Consider the following 20,698-nt stretch of genomic DNA (forward strand, 5'->3'; position numbering starts at 1 on the left):
TACAAAACTGAACACTGTATGTCACTATTAAGAAGGTCATCAGCTTAATGAAGCCATGATATTTTGGTATGTTTCACTGATGGGATGTTCACATAACCTGCTATGGACTAGTGTCCCATCCAGGGTGTTCCTGGCCGTGTGCCCTGTGCTTCCAGGACAAGCTCTGGACCACGCAGCCCTGCACTGCACAGGGGGTTATTGATGAATGATGGATGACTGAATCTTCACATCACCTGCCTGCAAGGAAAACCATCTCTACTTTCCCCGGATGAACAAAATCAGGGGACAGAACAGGAGTTTGCCCTGGTGCTCATTCTGAGTCCCTTAAAGGAGACCAGGCATTCCTGGCAGCCTTAAATTAGGGTTAGGGTTAGGATTAGGATTAAGGGTTAGGGTTTAGGGTTAGTGTTTGGATACTGGGTTTGGGGTAGGTTTATGGTTTAAGGTTATGGTTAAGGGTTTGGGAATTGCATTAAGGTTCACGGTTAGGATTTGGGTTAAGGGTTAGGGTTTGGGTTAGGGTTATGGTTTAAGGTTAGGGTTAACAGTTTGGGTTAAGGGTTTGGGAATTGCTTTAAGGTTTACGGTTAGGATTTCGGTTAAGGGTTTGGTTTAGTTTTATGGTTAGGGTTAGGGTTCACAGCTAAGGTTAAGGGACTGGGGACTGGGTTCAGGTTTACGGTCTTGATTAAGGGTTTGGGGAATGGGTTACGGGTTAAAGGTTTGGGTTTGGGTTAGGGTTAGGAATATGTTGTAGTTAAGGTTAGGGCTTGGGTTTGGGTTAGGTTTAAGGGACTGGGATTAAGGTTAAGGGTTTAGCATTTTGGTTAGGGTTAGTCTATATTTCATCTCCTGCCCCTGGTCCCTGATCTTCCCCCAGGATGCAATCGTGCAGCACACCGTGTTCATGCAGCACACATCCATTCTGCCACCGGACTGAAAACATCAGGCTGTTTTTCTCTAAACAAAAACGACTGTTGAATTTTGTAATTTAATACCCAGAAGCGACCGTGTTTTCGAAGGCAGTGGAAGGGCAGGTCGCCTTTGTCTGAATCAGAGCGCCTCGTGTCTATGCTTACTGGGTTACGCTACCTGTGCATGTTGCTGAGTGGAAAACGCCGGAGCCGACCGCAGCCGACCGCAGCCGACCGTCTCGGGTGTGGCCAAGCTGGCATGTTACTTGTTTTCTTCCTGTCATTACAGCCTCTTGAGAAATAAACCTTCTTCTTTCTTGTATACAGGCCAAGGTTCTCCCAGGTTACGTCCCACTTTTCATCAGATGTACATCAGTTCATCAGCGGGCTATTTCAGGGCACTCGTTTCCTTAGGGGTGGTGCTCACTCTTGTTTTTACCATGAATCTAGGTACTTAACCCAAACATGCTTTGGTACAAAGATCCCATTTGATACATTGGTGCCAGTTTCTGCGATATACATTTCCTTCGGATATAGACATCTGGGGACAGCAGGTGGCATAGTGGTTAGAGGCACCGCTTTGCAGTCAAAGGGTGCAGGTTCACATCTCGTGCTCTTGAACACAGTACTTACCTTAAAGTACTCTAGTAAAAATTGCCTAGCTGTTTAAGTGGGAAGAAACTCTAAGTATCTTAACACTGATGGTTGCTTTGGAGAAAAGAATTAATTAATGACTATAATTGCCCTGAGGAGGGTGCAGCGGCGCAGCGGGTTTGACCGGGTCCTGCTCTCTGGTGGGTCTGGGGTTCGAGTCTGGCTTGGGGTGCCTTGCAATGGACTGGCGTCCTGTCCTGGGTGTGTCCCTTCCACCTCCAGCCTTGCCCCTTGTGTTGCCGGGTTAGGCTCTGGTTTGCCGCAACTCCAGTTGGGACAAGCGGTTTCAGATGGTGTGTGTGTGTGTGTATAACTGTACTGTTCCTTTGAATAATAAAAATATCACATGTAAATATGAAAATTAAAAATGCATATCTCTATTGTTCATTCATACACATGGCCTGTTACCACAAATCCTCCCATAATTCACATGCATGATCTTTTGTCAGAAATTGCTTCATAATCGTGTCCAGTAATTCTCCACCTCTGGTGGAAGTGTAATATTTACCGTGAGCGTCGGGTCTCTTGGGGACAGCGGAGAGACACTTGCTCCTTTTTCCAGGTCGCTCTTTTTTCTTGGAGCTAAAGCTGAAACTGAGAAGCTGTTATGAAATAATGACTCACTCTGACACTGAATGGGTGGAGTACCAGAGCTGGGGAAGATTACCGCGGTATAGCTGCACGGTTTGCACAGCACCTGGTTGTGTGGCATCCGACCAGAAAGTTTTGTTGCTGACATGCTGAGCATCACAAGGCTCCGGGAGGTAAAACCAGGTACCAGTTGGATGAAATCCTGAGCAAACAGCTTTCTGCCACAATCTGGGCGCTGCAATTTATACATAAATACATAATTATTAGTACACTAACACTTAAAAATCCAAAAAAAAAAACATATTACTTTTGAACATCCTTTAAATGTGTTTATGACAAAGTGTACGTATGCAGCATGCTTAACCTCGATATTTGCTGCACCCTTTTCGCCGCAAAGACGTTGGTTTGGAAAAAGATGAAGCTACACGACGTAATTTTGTGAGATAAAGCGAAACCGCTACATTCGGTAAATTTCAGCGAACGCATGAGCTCGCAAACATTATTCTTAGAAGTTTAACCCAAATTCCAAAAAAAAATGTAAGATGACCAGAACCCGGCAGAGGGATTTTAAAATTAATGTGTTATGAGTTGTTGGATGAATACGCTTTTTACACTGAAAATCTCATTTAGGGAGCAGGGAGTCTCCTGATGACCCATGAGTGGACCACAGTGTTCCTCTGTGTCCGCTCCTCTGCAACCCCCCCCCCCCCCCCCCCACTGCCCAACTGACCCCCCACCGATTGCAGAAGTAGGTTAATGAAGCTCTATCGCTCTCCAACGTCCCACCTCCCGGTAAATCAAATACTAAAAAACACTCTTTATCAATGCATTTATTTTGACATACTAAAGCATGACTTACGGAATATTCCTAAAACACACGCTATACGGTGACACCGCAGTGCATGACATAGAAAAACGAAGCGAATGTCATCAGCAGTACGTGATAAATAAGCAATGCATAAATAAACATCACAATATATAATCACATACCATATAATATCATACATTACAAATGTAATTAAAAGTAAAAATATATACACACACACACACACACACACACACAGAGTATAGAAAATGTAAGCCGTCGCACAAAGGTAAATAGTGGTAATTGAATCACTGCTCTTCACCCCAGGTTAATCTGTTAAAAGCTCTCTGGGCGAAGGGCCACTTCATCGCAGATGAGGTGAGAGTCTGTTGGCCCCGTGCGCTGCCTTCCGTCACGGGGTTCTGGAGCGAGCGAGCAGCTCTTGATTAATCCCCAGGCGGTGGGGGGTGGGGGGGTTCGGGGGCCAGACGCGGCCCGTACAGGCAGCAGAGCTGGGCTAACCTTGTTTTCTTTGGCCCCCACGCCGGCGCTCTGGGCCGTGTGCTGTGCGAAGAGAGAAACCAACCCTACTTGAGCAGCAGGTGGCGCGGTGATGAAGGACACGGTCCTGCTCGTTGCCCTGCTCTCCTGCTGTACCTTTGAGGAAGGCGTTAGTTCCAAATGGCTTTGGACACGAAGCCAGGATCAGATCGTGAGTTGAGAGCATTGAGAATACATGTACATTTATTTGTTTAGCTGACGCTTTTCTCCAAAACGACTTACAATGTTAAGGTCACAATTATTACATGCCTCCAATCATTTACCCATTTATATAGCTGGGTAATTTTACTGAAGCAATTTAGGGTAAGTACCTTGCTCAAGGGTACTACAGCCGGAGGTGGGGATCGAACCTGCAACCTTTGGGTCCAAAGGCAGTAGCTCCAACCACTATGCTTTTTTTTAAAATATATATATATATATATATATATATATATATTTAATTCAAGGGGGTGCAGTGGCGCAGTGGGTTGGACCACAGTCCTCCTCTTTGGTGGGTCTGGGGTTCGAGTCCCACTTGGGGTGCCTTGCGACGGACTGGCGTCCCATCCTGGGTGTGTCCCCTCCCCCTCCGGCCTTACGCCCTGTGTTGCCGGGTAGGCTCCGGTTCCCCGCGACCCTGTATGGAACAAGCGGTTCTGAAAATGTGTGTGTGTGTGTGTATATTTAATTCAAACTGGGAAATGTTGGAAAAAACTGTGTCTTGGGTACATCTTTTGTAAGCAACACAAAATCATTTACATTGTTTTATTTATTTAGCAGACACCTTTCTCCAAAGCGACTTCCAATGAACTCTGTGTAGTGTTACCAGCCCACACATGCTGAACAGCATGTCTTTGGAGTGTGGGAGGAAACCAGAGCACCTGAAGATTTACACTGCTAGATATATTACTTACACTGGGTCACTCATCCATACATCAGTGGAACACACACACTCTCTCTCTGTCACTCACACACTATGCTATAGGGGAACCTGAACAACACGTCTTTGGATGGTGGGAGGAAACCAGAGCACCCAGAGGAAACCCACACAGACACAGGGAGAACATGCAAACCTCACAGAGTGAGTGGGGATAGAACCCACGTCCTCTCGCACTCCCCAGGCGCTGTGAGACAGCAGCGCTACCTGCCGTCCCACCTCCCTCCCGTTTCCGCTTTCTGAATATGTCAGGGGCGGACATGTCCCAGAGGACGAAGCTGCATTGTTTTCATGATCTCCCAGCCTTTCCCTGCTTTCCATCAGGAACCCGTGACATAGGAGCGACGTGCCGAGCCCTCACGCAGGTGCCCTCCGCAGCTCTGCAAAGGGCCAGACGGGCCCGGCTGGACATCTGGAGGGCGATTGACCGCCGAACGCTCGCGTGTGAGACGGCAGTAAACCGCCTGCGTCTGACAGCAATTACAGAGCTTCCCCGCAGAATCGTTCCTGAGCCAGAGCACCAAGCGGACGGTGTCCTGGAGTGCGACGGCGCACGTCGGGACCTCGGGCGAACAGGCCCCCGGTGCTGCCGTGTCATCGCGGCGCACCGAGGTGTGCCGCGTCCCCTGCGCAGAGGACCAACAACCAAAATGTACCTACAGGCAGGAATTAACCGACGCCCAATTTACAAGTCAAATATTACGTCTTAATTCTAAGATAAAGCCACTTCTGTTTATTCACAGGGCTACAAAGTTATTATCAGATTAACACAAACCTGATGCATATGACACTTCACCTGCATAACCTCCACTGCATGCCTGAAATCAGTGCAGATGCATAGTATGTGTGTATTTTTAATATAGTCACATTCCAGTATTGCTTTTGATACATTATATAACGTTCTGCAGTCTGGAACTGTTTGTTCAGCTTCCACTGGAAATAATGTTTTCACGAATGTTAAACAGCGCTGCTCGTCCAGAACAGCATGAACACAATATCAGCAGAAAGGCATTACTTTGTAATTATCCCTCCAGCTTCAACTAAATTTCATTTCATTAACTAGGGGGAGCAACTGCATATCTGCAGAATTTTGTTCGCTAAAGAATTGCAAAGCATAAATTTATGGCAGGGGGGCATGGTGGCGCAGCGGGTTTAACTGGGTCCTGCTCTCTGGTGGGTCTGGGGTTCAAGTTCTGCTTGGGGTGCCTTGCAATGGACTGGCGTCCCGTCCTGGGTGTGTCCCCTCACCCCGTGTTGCCGGGTTAGGCTCCAGTTTGCCGTGACCCCACTCGGGACAAGTGGTTTCAGATGGTGTGTGTGTGTGTGTGTGTCTGTAATTTATGGCATTATGTGATAAATCTGGTCACCTCAACCCACGGATTGTGTGTAAATGACAGTCGCACATTTACATGTCTTAATATATGTATGTAAAAAGACAAACCTTTACTTACTTTCCCACACTATGCTGAAATACCAGGAATGCAAGTACTGTGTTTTCCCACACAGGCAAACAAAGAAAAGATTATGTATTTGTTCACACGGCCTAAGGATTGCTTATTAATACTACTGTTTTATCAAAGTTTTAAACCACATATGATCTGTTTCAGACCACTTGGTCAATCACTGCCAGCTCACACAGCACTCATGATCACCATGTGCCGTTTTATTGTTCTGGTGAGTTGCACGCAAGAATTTCGGAATTCCCTCCACCGGAGCCGTTCAGTCATGCGGCACAGTGCCGACCCCCGACACGGGTCACCGCCGTTGTGAAAGGAGTGCTTCGGAGAAAACGCACGGTGACTAAGAGTGAAAAAACGAAGATCGCTGCATTTCAGCGGAGCTGAATCACACGGCCTTGTCCAGCACATGGCAGCTCGGTGCTCCCATCCCAGGGACACTGATGCGAACCAAGTCACTTTTACTGAGAATTCCAAATATACAAATCCATCATTGCGCCTGCCAGAAACCTCCCTTCCTCTGAATGGAAACCGCTCTAACTCCATTCTCTTGGAAATTAAGACTAATGCAGCGATCATCTGCTCTCCTTTATTTACATCAACACCCAGTTACATTTACTTATTTAGCTGATACTTGTTTCCTAAAACAAATTGCAATGTCAATTCAGCAACAATTATTTACCCATTTCTACAGTAGAGTAATTTTACTAGAGCAATCTAGGGTAAGTACCTTACTACAGCCAGAAGCGAGGCTTGAACCTACAATCTTGGGGTCCAAACGCAGCAGTTCTAACTCCTGCGTTACCACCTGTCTCCACTATGAAAGTCCTCAGCATTACATGAGGTCAAGGTAAGCAAAATGCGCTCTTGTTTGAACTTTCACGACAATACAATCTCCCTCAGAGTTCATCTAACACCGATTTCACTGCACACGGCACAGTCAGGTGCTTCGGTGCCTGGATGGAACACGAATGTCCTGGACGGAAGTCTCCAGAACGGTAGCTGATCATTTGTGGGGTAAAAGAATTAAAAAAGAGGAAGAATCATTTCCATGCTGGATATCCAGAGCTAATTCAACAGGTGAGACACCCCACAGAAAGCCAATGCTTGGCAACGGGTTCCATCAATGAAATGCCATGGTGAGACATGGGTAGGAGGCCTCGCCAGCTTTGAACTGCAACTGCTGATGACAGACGTGAAAGTAGAAACACAGCTGTGTGGGATGGTGGCGCAGCAGGTAGCGATGGTACCTTACAGCTACCGGGCTGTGGGTATGGATCCGCACGAGTCTGGGTGGAGCTCTCCCCATATTCATGTGGGGTTCCGAGGGGTGCTCTGGTTTCCTACCACAGTCCAAAGACATGTGTTTGAAGTGAGGTGACTAACTTGCCCATTGTGTGTGTGTCTGTGTGAGTGAATGAGTGTGTGTAATTGCCCTGTGATGGACTGGCATCCCATCCGGGGTGTACCCTACCTCACGGCCTATGCTTCCAGGATAGATTCTGGACCATAGCAACCCCTATAGTTGATAGTTCTAAATATATAATAATAGGTGATTTCAAATAACATAAAAACTAATACAAACAGTAAAATAACATCTATATCTCAGAGATTTCCATAAGTTAGGAATGGTTGTCCTCAGGTGTGAAGGGTCTAATCGGCAGAGGTATCTTGGCTGCCTTCTCCAGTTCAGTTTCGGTGACCTGTCACAGCTTTCTGGTGATCAAGACCTTCTGATCAGCACTCCAAGCAATCAGGTAAAACGTCAGTGGGGCCCGTTGGCCTCAGATTCTTGGTTTGCCGCAGAAGTGGTGTTGACAGTCTGACACACATCAGCAGATGACCAATGTCTGGGTGAAAAAGCGGTTTAAAATGCAACAAAAACACTGCAAATTACTATTTCTGATCACTAAAATCATAGCCACCTTGTGCTTAGTAATCGCACATTTCTCAGGCACAAAAAAAAGCCCTAATAGTGTTTGGTAATTACTACTTGAGAATGGGGAAAAATGACCTAAACAAAATTTTTTATTTTTTTTTAAATCACTTTAAAAAGTACAAAAATGAGTGAACATTTAAATTCACACAGCCCTCAATTAGCAAGTTTCTGTACAATAAAAAAAACCACTTGCAATGGCTTATGAAAATACAGTATATACCTGTTTTTCATACAACAGTCTTATTATTCGGTACAACAGCATTTTTGCCATTAGACAGTTATTTTATTTTATGCCTTTTGCATGAGCCCTTCAAAGGAACAACAAAAGTACTCCTACGCACGGATGCAACAATCCCTGCGTAGGTGACTCCCGGCAGCACAACCGCCATCCAAGGTACCAGTTCAGAACAGTCACTCCACAGCACAGCAACAAAGCAAACAGGTAACCGACACCCTTCGTAACATTTAAGGAAAAGTATTTGAACGCGGTAAATTGATTTGACTGTGTATGGAAACTTACTCATGCTTTGCACAAGGCAACATGGGAGAGCAACATCCTATCATATTGACAGTCTATCAATCGCAATGATTTATTAATGCTAATCCAACACCACAACTAAGGCAGCGAATTCAATACTCTTATTTGCATTGATTCCTAGAGCTGGTGCTTTGCTCCAAAATGCCATCTGTTATGAAAATAATTAAGCTATTTTCAATGATTTAGTAATTTATAAAGCAAGATAATTTTTACTGGAGCAAATCAGGGTAGGTAACTTGCTAAAGGGTACAACAGAAGGAGCAGGGTTCAAACATCCAGTATTATTACTATGCTGCCACTCTAACGTTATAATATCTGCACGCTTTGCGGAACGAAAGACACAGCAGGCAGCGCTTTTATGAACTTTATTTCCTTATATCATAACCATCCGTGCGCCAAATTATCAGCACGTCTCTGCCGATGGCGTCCGCCTCCGTCCCGTGCCTCCGGACCTCCGTGACCCTGCCCCGGACACACGGTGACCTGGACATACGCATGGATGAAATTAAAAATAACAGTAAAATACAAGGTAGAAATAATAACTGTTAAAATGTTATCAAATACGTTGTTGTTACCGTCAAGAATAAAAATACCTTCATTTTGGTATTTTAAGAAAATTTAGGTGACATAACTTTCTTCCAGAGCCCAAATATTTATTTTTGCATAAGAACTAATGGTAATTTGATTCCCTCACAATAGGCCCGACTTCACGGAACACAGTAAACGCGGTAAGCAAAGAATGGGTGTACCCACCAGGTGTCACTAGCACCAAGTGCATGACTGCTCCTTATATAAGATATTGAAATGATACCAGTGATCACAGGTTCTGCGAGCCCTGTGGTCACGGTATCATTTCAATGTCCGTCCATAAGAAGACACACAAACATTGACCGAAACTGCAAAATTCTGTATTTTCATATGATCCCTGGAGGGAAGAACCGAAAAACAAAAAAATGTGAAATAAGAACCTCGGAGAAACGTCCCTTGCATCGATAATTAATGTAATATTTATGACTTCACAGCACAAACACGGTATGAGCAGTAACTGGCGATCGTTTCCACGCTTCTATTCCCTCCCTTTTGGATTTTTATAGTAAAAGGAAGCGAATGTTCAACCGCATTTATTCTCCCGCCGCCATCCATCACCGCGCGACTCGCTCGGCCTCGCGCTGTAACTCCGAGCGCTTGAAAACAGCGATGAAGTCACTCAGTCACCTTCAGATAAACACATTCTTTTTTTTTCTTTTTTTTCCACCGGTGTGACGTATTAAGTCGGCTTAATGAAATTGCACAAACGCACAGGCCAGATGAATATCACGGTGGAGGTTTTTTTTTTTGGGGTCGGGCCGCGTGTTTTACCGTGTTGTTCCGTACGTCCATCCAGGTTGCGCTCCTGCCTTTTCGCACTCCTGGCCCACCGTGGAGTCCTTATGTTGATCTTACACAGGGCGGTTCCGTGAGCCCTGCGATCACGTTCCAGCGTCTTTCCTACGTTCTGCGACTAATATCCAATAACGAATGTATTTTTACAGTGTCGGCCTATTGAACATTTTTCGGTTTACGATAATATGACGGTAGGGCAATTACTGCCGCACCCTTGCCGCAAGCCAGTGGTAGATAACATCTGTCTGGGTCATTCCGTCATTTCATCAGTCCCCTGTGCTTAAAAGCCCCCCTTCTTGCATTAAATTGCACACATACATAGAAGTACATAAACACACACGCACACTTTCTGAACAGCTTGTCCCATACAGGGTCGCGGGGAGCCGGAGCCTAACCCGGCAATTCAGGGCATAAGGCTGGAAGGGGAGGGGACACACCCAGAACGGGATGCCAGTCCATCGCAAGGCACCCCAAGCGGGACTCGAACCCCAGACCCACTGGAGAGCAGGACCCGGTCCAACCCACCGCGCCACCACGCCACCACACCCCCCAGTACATAAACACTGCAAATTTTTTACACACACACACACAAACACATTGTCTGAACTGCTTGTCCCCTATGGGGTTGCAGGGAGCCGGAGTCTAACCCGGCAACACAGGGCGTAAGGCCGGAGGGGGAGGGGACACACCGAGGACGGGACACCAGTCCGTCGCAAGGCACCCCAAGCGGGACTCGAACCCCAGACCCACCGGAGAGCAGGGGCCCGGTGGAACCCACTGCACCACTGCGCCCTCCGCAGATTTTTTACTTCTGCGGATTTTTCATGTCCGAGAACTGATGCTGCAGACTTCAGTACGAAGCTCCTGCTGAGACTGTTGAGTAACAAGATTTAACACATATTGCACTTTTGAAATGTCGAAATGTGACTAAATGTCTCTCCAGATTACGGAAATGCGGTACTACGCACGTTAGTCATGGGAACTAATATTCGGTTCTCATGACTAATATTAATGTGGCGACATTGAGCAACACTTTTTCTCAATGTGACCCTCCTTGGCAATAATTCAGACTCAGGAAATGGTTTTAATGGGTGCAATAAGACATGAATTTCTAATGCAAATTGGCTTTTCTTAAAATTATATACCCATTTTTGGAGTGTTTATGTCAACCATACCAGCTCTGTAGATGAAGTCATGTCTTTTCTCTTAATAAACACTAATATTGTTCTTTTAAAGAGGCTGTTTCAGTCTCACACAGTCGAGCCCATTTTTCTTTTTAATCCTTTACCTCACTGGACTGGACTCAGGAGGCCGTTTCTAATTTCTCTCCGAGGCCCAATGCATTTCGCCAGCAGTCCAGGTGACTCCTCTCGGGCACAAACGTGCGCAGCCTTAGATTGGACGAACTTCTACTCAATCAGTGCCTATGCACATCGGTTAGATCGGTAGCCTCTGCTTTCATTTCTTTCATTTGAAAAAGAAGAAAATGTCAGGACAGTGGTGTCATAGAAAATACCCACCTATTAAGACGCAGTGACTGGATTCGGAGGAGGAGCCACGGCGGGCGTAGCAGCGCACAACAAGGCCCCTCACAGCGGATCGTCTCGGAGGGGAGGGCCCGCTGCGTTGCCTGATAATGATCCAGCAGCTGGAAAACCGTGACGTTGCAGGATCGGGAGGGGGAGGCATTAAATTAGCGTAAGAAGCATTAATGTAAAACACAGTCCTCTCTCTGGAGCTGACAGACGGCTCCAATTATGTGAACACTTTAATAGGTTTAAAAGAGCTGGATCCATAAACCAGCCAGTGTTATTAGATTTAAAAAGCCAACCTGTTTTCTGAATCTACAATTTAGCAAAAAAAAAAAAAAAAAACAGCCACAAACAACTTTATCAGAAGGCTAAAGGAAAACAAGAAAATATACAAGGAAATACAAAAATATACAAAAAAAACCCCAAGAAAATATGTATGTAATGTATATATAATATGCATTTAATTTATATTAGCAAAAAACATCTGTCCAAATGTATAAGAAGCACAGTTATTTTGATAAATTATTTTTTAATAATGTCAAATGATCCCAAGTGACTCCTATCTTTCCCTAATATTTTAAATTATCCCTGTCGCTATAATTAGGGGAGAAACTCTAAAACACTGAACAAAGGTCAATGTCATAGACTGGAATGAAAAGTGTTTTTTTCTCTGTCTTAACAGTTTAGTGATTTAAGCACAATGAGGACAGTAAGGTACGATACATACTGTACTATAGGTAAAATACACAAGGCCAAAACTACGCACTCCGCTTAAAACGGATGTGAATGAAACATTGTCCCTTGTCTGTAGTTGTGGGCTGAGTCATTTTCCATCCGTCATGTTAATGAGCCGGAATAAATACGGCCTGGCCTTGTTCCCGTTATTTTCGACATTTACGCTAAAGAACTCCACGCAATCCTAAACGGCGTGGTAGTAAAACATTTTTGTAGTTTTTGTAGCGATCAGATCACTACTGCACCGAGTGACCAGATTTCCTGCTTCATTACTGGCTTCATTTTCAAATTACACTATTATTTTAGTGACATATTAATATATTATTCCATGAAATCAGGGCTGAAAGACTGATTTAAATGAATATATACACGTCCTAGTATGTACAGTACATCCCTGCCAGTGATTGCCAGTCACCCCCGGGCCCCATGTGGACGTTATTTGAAGGTAATGCCTACGTTCGGCCGCCAGGGGTCTCTGTACCAAAGGTAATCACAGGGAATTTGTTCGAGTCACTCATTTATACCATCTTATTTCTGCTGCCGATCACGTCTCAGAATATGTCCACAGTCCGCGTGCTGCGCTCATAACTCATCTCCAGATCACACAATAAACCCGAAAAGCGATGTCAGTTTTTTTTTTTTTTTTTAAACAAATGTATGTATATGGATGCATACATATATTTTTGGGCATGGTTGCACAGCGAGTAGCGCTGCTGTCTCACAGCGCCCGGGTGGTGTAAGAGGACGTGGGTTCGATCCCCGCTCAGTCTGTGTGGAGTTTGCATGTTCTCCAGGTGCTCCGGTTTCCTCCCACACTCCAAAGACATGCTGTTCAGGTTCCCCCATAGTGTGTGTGTGTGTTCCACTGATGTATGGATGAGTGACCCAGTGTAAGCAGTGTATCTAGCGGTGTAAGTCACCACGGTGCATAAGGTCTGTGGGCTGATAACACTACACAGAGTTCATCGGAAGTCGCTTTGGAGAAAAGTGTCTGCCATGTGATGTGAAGTGTCCGTGGCCGTGGCCGTGCATCATGCATCATGTATCACTAAATACACTGACTGATCAATAAGACTCCTTTTATATGCAACGTCCCGAAGTGAATTTACTGAGCAGAACCACACCGTCGCGCTTCAGTCAGTGACCTTGCACAAAACATTTTCAGTCATTTATAAATACATACAGCGTGCGCACGCAGGGAGCTGCAAATGAGCCAAGGAGCGGATTCTGAGAGGGGTCCCTGTGGCTTTAAGGAGGGGATGGTCTGCTCGCTGATGACGCAGGAATAATAATGAAAAGGATGCTTCAAAATTGCTGCCCAAGGGCTGCGCGTGGGGCACTAAGCTGGGCACGAGACGGGGGCACTCGGCACATTTGAACGAGAGGAATCACCAGGGCAACCGGGAGGGTTACTGACTGAGGGAAAAACCAGGGCATTTTTGAAAAAAGGGGTTTTGGGAGACTTTAAGACACAGGATCCCATAAATCATATATTTAATTTAATCCCGAAACGTAAAAAAGGATTAATTTAAGAAACTTCAGGCATTAATTAAGTTTTTTTTTTTTTTTTTTTTGCTTTTATTTTTCATCTTAATATTTGGTTTCTTAAACTGGTTGTGCTCTCCTATTTTAAGCAGCCTGATTTGCACGAGAAAATTAAAAAGCGGATTTTTAATTTATTAAAATCAGATCAATACTAAATCAGTACTGATCGGGCTGTCGTCGCAGATAAGTGATAAAAAAAGCAGCTGGTTATTTTTATTTATTGTTAAATATAATACATATATATATAATTTATATATAATATATATATATATAATATATATGTATATGTGTATAATATTCTTGAAAGATCAACCATGCCAAGCTGCACACTAGCCTCCACCTGGTGCGCGTACCTGTGCCTGCTGCTCGCGCTCCTCCTGCTCCCCGCGAGGTCCGCCGCCGCGCTCAGGGAGGACATCGACGTGCTCGTCGTCCTGCCCTCCAACAACTCGTACCTGTTCTCGATCGCGCGGGTGGAGCCCGCCATCGAGTACGCGCTGAGGAGGCTGCGCTCGGACCCGGGACCGTACGCGGGCTTCGCCTTCAACGTGCGCTACGAGAACTCGGGCTGCGGCAACGAGGCGCTCTTCAGCGTGGTGGACCGCTCGTGCGGCGCCAAGCCCGACCTCATCCTCGGACCCGTGTGCGAGTACGCGGCCGCGCAGGTGGTGCGCCTCGCCTCGCACTGGGACATCCCCGTGCTGTCGGCAGGTGCGCTCGCCTCGGGCTTCAGCGACAAGCACCGCGAGTACTCGCACCTGACGCGCGTGGCGCCCTCCTACCTGAAGATGGCCGAGACCTTCTCCGAGATGTTCAAGCGCTTCGGCTGGAAGGACGCGCTGCTCGTCTTCGACGACGACAAGGAGGAGCGCAACTGCTACTTCGCGCTCGAGGGGGTCCACGGGGTCCTGCTCGCGCACGACAAGATCGACGTGCTGGACCTGCACTCGAGAGCGTACCGGGTGGACGCCGAGGAGGTCATCAAGCACTTTTACGACAGCGAAGGTACCAGCCGCCGCCGCCGCCGCCGCCGCCGCGCGAGCCAACAAACAAACAAACAAACAAACAAACAAAGTTTCCCGGCGACGTTTTTCGTTGCCTTTTTTTTTTCCAGCAGCATCCGCATCCCCCGCCACACACTTCGTTAGCCGACCTATAGTCACTCAAACGTCCAAAACGCAGAGGAAAACACTGCAAACTCCGCCACTGACTGTCGCGAACGATCCGACCGTGAATAATTTAAGAATCGCACCCAAACGCGCGCGCCACCTTCACATCCGAAATTAGGCATCGGTGCGACGCGGCGCCGGTTGCGTAACTGGAGTCCCACCGACTCGACTGCGCTGTCTTCCCCCAACACCCGAATATCATTTAATTAATGAAAACACACCGAAACGCATAAACTCCACTGACGTAAATGATAAATGTCCATAAATCATTTTCCCCACTTTTCCCGACATGCGCACTAAACTCACTAAAAGCCGCAATTAGGCACTAGGACTCGAATGAACTGATTTAAACATTCCCATACTGTATGTTCTCAACACTTGAATAAACTGCATGCACTTATTTAAAACACAGCCGTGGCATGATGAAATATGACAAACTCCATTATTGCAAGATGTCCTTATAATTACACTACTTGATAATCACACCCTGTTCATTTATGCTGTCATCATCATTGCACGTAGGAGCTGTTTTCAAGCTTCAGAGTCATTTCTTGCCTCTAAAACATGAAAAAATCCCACGTGGTTACCTGAAAACACATCAAATACATCTGAAAAACAGCAATATCATAAAGGATCATACATCCATACTGCACCTGACAAGTGCGCAAGGTTCACGCTCACGACGCAGGACAGACACCATTGGGAAGGTGCCGAGACGCCTTTTGAGGTTTATCAGTGTTTTGACATCATCCATGTTATCGCAGGCGTCCTTCTCCAAGTAACACGGTGCGTGTAGTACCAATTGGGGACGTGCTACGCCCTACTCTGAACGCGTGTTCGTCAGAGACCTCCATGGTGACGGTTCGAGCTCAGCAGCTCGCATGGAGAACTTTCATTTAGTCTGGTTTTTTGCTTCACTGAATAAGGGTCATTGTGCCCATGGGGGGGTTACTGAGGACATGAAGGTGAACATACCCATGGGGTGTCATTGGAACATGCATTACAGGGTGATCATCCATCCATCCATCCATCCATCCAGAAAAGGAACTTCATTGTGCTCCACCTTCGCCCACAACGAGCATTGAAAGCTCTTCCTTACGATGTTGGACACATGATGTAAATGTTTACCCCGAGATAAAATCTTTTCCCCTGCATCCTGCAAAAATACTCTCTGCAGTTTCCTCGTGAGCCGTGCAGACGAAGACGCTGCTGCAGAAGCGTGTGCTGCAAGTGCCACGCGAGAACTTCGCGTACACGTTACGCGTTCCGATCCTTCTCCTTAAGCGCTGCAGTTCACTCGTATGATAAAGCGGGGAAGTTGCAGAGACCTTCATATGTGACCTATAAAACCGCAGTGATTACTTCAGAAATAGTTTCTTGTGCAAACTCTTGTCGAGTCGGTCCGAAACTTTGCTCATAAATTCACGCGGCTGACATGTTTATGCTGTACTCTGAGAATGCGGCTCTTAGACCGAGTTCAGCGTCTGTTTACGTTAAGGACACGTTGACTAATAGAATGTGGGCCGCCGTTCTTTTCGGGACCAGCGTTGGGTGGACATGGCGATTTTTTTAATTTATCAAACAAGGCCTGCGGAGAGCGAGCACTTCATCCGTTACCGCGGTCATAAGGAGTGCGCCGTTCCGTCTAATCGCTCCCAGACTGCCTCAGTGGTCCTGCTCCGAATCTGGAAGGAATAATCCCTGCAGCCCTCTTACCAGTAGCGCTCTCTTGCCAGAGGGCGTTTGTCAGAATCCGTTTTACTTACATTTTCTTCTTCAAGCAGCACTTTTGTCAATCAAGACTTTAAAAGGCTTAAGTTGCACTGCATATTTTACAACGGTCTGACTTGGCTCCCCAACCACAGTTCTGTGTTTGTAGCCGTTACACCACCTGCTGCAGTAACTGTACCGCAGTAACGCCTTTGGTGTTAAAGCTGTTTCAGCAGCGAGAGACTGAGCTGCTGTCAAAAGTGACGTCCCAGCTTCTCGATTGAAGCAGTTTTGTGCACAGAAGTCTTAAGCCGGTCAGTGCACAGAGGACGTCGGGCTCTGATGGTCGGCTGTTGGTGTACGGAGAGCTGTGGACCTTAACTGTTCCAAAGCAGATGTTTACATATTTAGGAGATGGTTTTTTTCCCCCAAAGCAACTTCCAATGAACTCTATAAATTGTTACCGGCCCACACACCTTATTCACCAAGGTGACTTACGCTGCTAGATACACTACTTACACTGGGTCACTCATCCATACATCAGTGGAACACACTCTTTCTGTCACTCACACACTATGGGGGAGCCTGAACAGCATGTCTTTGGAGTGTGGGAGGAAACCAGAGCACCCATAGGAAACCCACACAGACCCGGGAGAACATGCAAACTCCCCGCAGACCGAGCGGGGATCGAACCCACGTCCTCTTGCACCACCCAGGCACTGTGAGACAGCAGCGCTACTCGCTGTGTCACCCAGACAACGCGTAATGCAAAATATGTCAAAATTACCAAAACCACCCCACTAATCTGATGAGCGGGTGAAAATGAGCTGAGTAATGAATAATTATGTTACATTAGAAAACAAGTGGATAATCTCTCATGATCAGTTATCCTAACCACTACTACCATAATTATCAAACTTTGTTAAAATTCTGTTGAACTGAAAGGGGGTCACTGTGTACATACTGCATATTTGACTATTTACATAGATAGATAAAATTTTACTGATCCCAAAGGAAATTGCACCAGGCTACAGAAGCATACATGCAACAAGGTAGTTACAAGTGCCAAGTGTAAATCTCAAGAGTGGGCAAACCGTGTGTAAATAAATAAAAGCAGCACTGACTACTCAACTGGACCAGTCTGTCGAGAAGTCGTCTCCGGAGACTACGATGAGTGCTCTGTGTCGCCTTAACTGAAGTCTCATTTACATGTATTCATTTAGCTGGTTCTTTTTTCCGAAGCGATTTATGAGGTTAAGCGACTTCGTTACTTACTCATTTATAGAGCTGGGTAATTTTACTGGTACAATGTAGGGTAAGTACCTTGCTCAAGGGTATTACAGCTGGATGTGCGATTTTGACCTGTGACCTTTGGGTCCGAAAGCAGCTGCTCTAACTACTGTGCCGTTAGCTGCCCCGGTTATAGTCTTGCGACTATGCGGGTGATGTCACGTGCTGCTTCCGCGTTACCATGCAAAGTGGCGTGTGAAAATGCGTGGCGTGCACAACGTAGGCGCTCGCCGACTGCAATGGGCGAAATATCCAGGCTGGTCAACGTCTGATCTCATCAAGGGCTGTAGGAGTCCGTGACGTCCAGGGTGTCATAGGCGTTCGCCCTCTTCCTGCAGTTTTCGGCATGAAATTTTTGTGCGGCGAGATGGGTAAATGCCAACCGAATAACATGAGTTGACCTGATGGACTTGAAATGTTGTAATGCCAAATCATGTGAAACATTCTGAGGAAATGCCTAGAAATTCCGGAATTATGTTTTAAAAATGTGATTTTGAAGTTGTAATTGCATTAACTAGGGGGGGCAGTCGGTAGCGTAGCGGTTACAATTCAATTGCTGCCCGTGGAGCCGAAGGTCACAGGTTCGGTCTCCAGCTGTAGTGCTCTTGAACGAGGTGCTTACCTTAAAACTGGTCTAGTCAAATTCCCCAGCTGTATAGATGGGTAAGTAAGTGCAGCCTTAACTTTGTAAGTCACTTTGGAGAGAAGCATCATCTAGATTTAAAAAAATGTAAATTTCTTTCAAATGTTTTTTTTTTTCCTCTTATTTTTTTTCTGCTAAAATTCCCTCCCCTTCCTCTGTAGACCTTAAAAATTTTGTAAGATGTGCCTAATGGGAAGTGCGGCACCGGTGACGCCTGGGACGAGTAACATTGCATAATTACCTACATCGATTACCGCACCTGATGTCAGTGTTCGTGGCTTAGATCCTGCTTTTCGTGTGACTTAACAAGTTCATGCAAATTCATATCACCTCCATACAAAGCTGTACAAGCAATTCATATGAGGCACGAAGAACTGGAGCCTCCTGGGACATTAACCTGAGACCTTTATATGTAAGGGCAGTGCCTTAACCGCTATGCCAAATGCTCTTCCTAACGTGGCGCGAGATAACTCTACGCACGAAGGCAGCAGAATTTGCACGTTTGTTAATTTTTAAAGCAGTTACAGAAGAATGTTCAAATGGAAACAGGTCTTCGGGAATCAGAATCCGACTGATAATGATCACGATGTGACTGTGATTCTTGGATGAGGAGAACGCTATTATTGCTGGAGTCGACTCTAACTGGGACTGCGAAAGCGCAGCGCTGTCTGTTATATTGATGTAGTCAGATATGTGCGTCAAGAGCTGTATTATTATCATTATTTGCACATCAGTCAATGAATTACATGCTAGCGCCTCTCGGAATGATCCAGAGTAAACAGAGGGGAGGTTCAAGAATGCCACGGCAACGGTCGGCGCGCGAGAAGGCAGCCAGGATGTGAGCGGTATCCGTGAGGTCGGGCTGATCTGCCCGTCCGCGTCTTGTGCCTTTTTCCGAGGCCGTCGGGGAAAATGAGTAGTGAAGTACAGCGTCGGTACAAATTATGTTTCGAAGATACATTTTCTGCTGTCATTCTTTTCATCCCGCAGATGATCAGGGCTGAAAATGAAGGTAGTGGTGTTTGTGATCAGATGGCCGCTTTCCCCCATATGCAGATGTAATTGTATCACGTGCTTTTCAAACAGAACCGACCCTTTGCTTTCCAAGTAAAGTCACCCTGGTGAGGTTTAAAATAAATAAATAAATAAATAAATTAATTAATAAAATTTAATTGGAAGTGTATAGAGAAGAGTCAATGCAAATATTCAGTATTTTTATCATCTGTGTCCACATCTGCCACTTGTATTCCTGACTGCCTTGTGTCATTTGCTGTAGCTTTGCATAACTTTATTTATTTATTTTTTCCTCCTTCCCAGTTTCCCCAGAATCTAAGATGCTATGAAAAGCCAAAGAGTAATACAGGAGACGGCAAGATATTAATTTGGAATTACGGTGCATTAGACACCTTCCCAACATTCTCACGTTGCAGTTGGTATGAAGAATAATGTAAAACGTGTAAATTTCAATGGTCGCTACATTACTGTAACTTTCTGTAAAAATGTCTGTAAGGTGAGTCAGCCTCTGCTGCCCTCTTTTGCAAACATGTTCTTTAGAGAATGAAGAAATTCAAGCCTGATGCCCAGAACGGAATACCAGTCTTGTGTATAATTGTCAAACATAACACTGGTACATATTAGAAAATACACACAGAATCCGATGCTTGTCCTGAGCGGGGTTGCGGCGAACCGGAGCCTAACCCGGCAACACAGGGCGTAAGGCTGGAGGGGGAGGGGACGCACCCAGGACGGGACGGCAGTCCATCACAAGGCACCCCAAGCGGGACTCGAACCCCAGACCCACCAGAGAGCAGGACCTGCCCAAGCCCGCTGCACCACTGCACCCCCATGTTAGAAAAAATTACATGTGAATAGAGTCGCATAATAAATAAATAATTTTGATCAATCTCGTCGATATACTGGTGTAACTAGCCTTGCAGTACCATGGTTAAGAAGCACTACTCTGAACAGCTAATGGACTTTGAAACCATAACTGTTCATGGAAGCCTGGAAATTTGGTAGCTGCCTGTTATGGGTGGTCTGGTAATGTTTTAGGAAGATTTTGGAGAGCTGAATACTGACTATTCTTACAGCCCAATAGAGGATTTGAACCCGTTTGTTTTCTTGACCCAGGTAGAGGGTGGTGACAGAAGCTTGTTATAAATGGCGAACGGTGCAGAGAATAGTCTCAGGAGACGGTGGTCGGGGAGTCGTCCTTACACTCTTTAAAATGAAATCAAAGCTTGTGGTCAGAAGGATCCTGATCACACACAGCAGGTGGGAAACAGTTGTGGAAACTGTAACGCAACTGAAGTAACA

General features: G+C 45.9%; 1 protein-coding gene and 1 long non-coding RNA gene across 3 annotated transcripts in view; one reads left to right on the forward strand and one right to left on the reverse strand.

Annotated features, from left to right (window-relative positions):
• Positions 1 to 8,731: 8,731 nt before the first annotated feature.
• Positions 8,732 to 14,424, reverse strand: LOC114912474 (uncharacterized). The gene is made up of 3 exons (XR_003798297.1): positions 14,353 to 14,424; positions 11,279 to 11,406; positions 8,732 to 8,858 (listed from the first exon to the last, which is right to left on the reverse strand). It is a non-coding gene; the product is annotated as an uncharacterized LOC114912474 (long non-coding RNA).
• The window catches only part of LOC108938146 (atrial natriuretic peptide receptor 3), a 30,001-nt gene continuing 23,126 nt past the window's right edge, over positions 13,824 to 20,698 (forward strand). For both annotated transcript variants that reach the window (XM_029259609.1, XM_018758507.2), the window contains exon 1: positions 13,824 to 14,575. In XM_029259609.1, coding sequence (XP_029115442.1) covers positions 13,885 to 14,575 — 691 coding nt within the window. In that variant the 5' untranslated portion in view covers positions 13,824 to 13,884. The remainder of the gene's footprint in view (positions 14,576 to 20,698) is intronic.

Source organism: Scleropages formosus, chromosome 17 (genome assembly GCF_900964775.1).
Source record: "Scleropages formosus chromosome 17, fSclFor1.1, whole genome shotgun sequence".
NCBI classification, from domain to species: Eukaryota; Metazoa; Chordata; class Actinopteri; order Osteoglossiformes; family Osteoglossidae; genus Scleropages; species Scleropages formosus.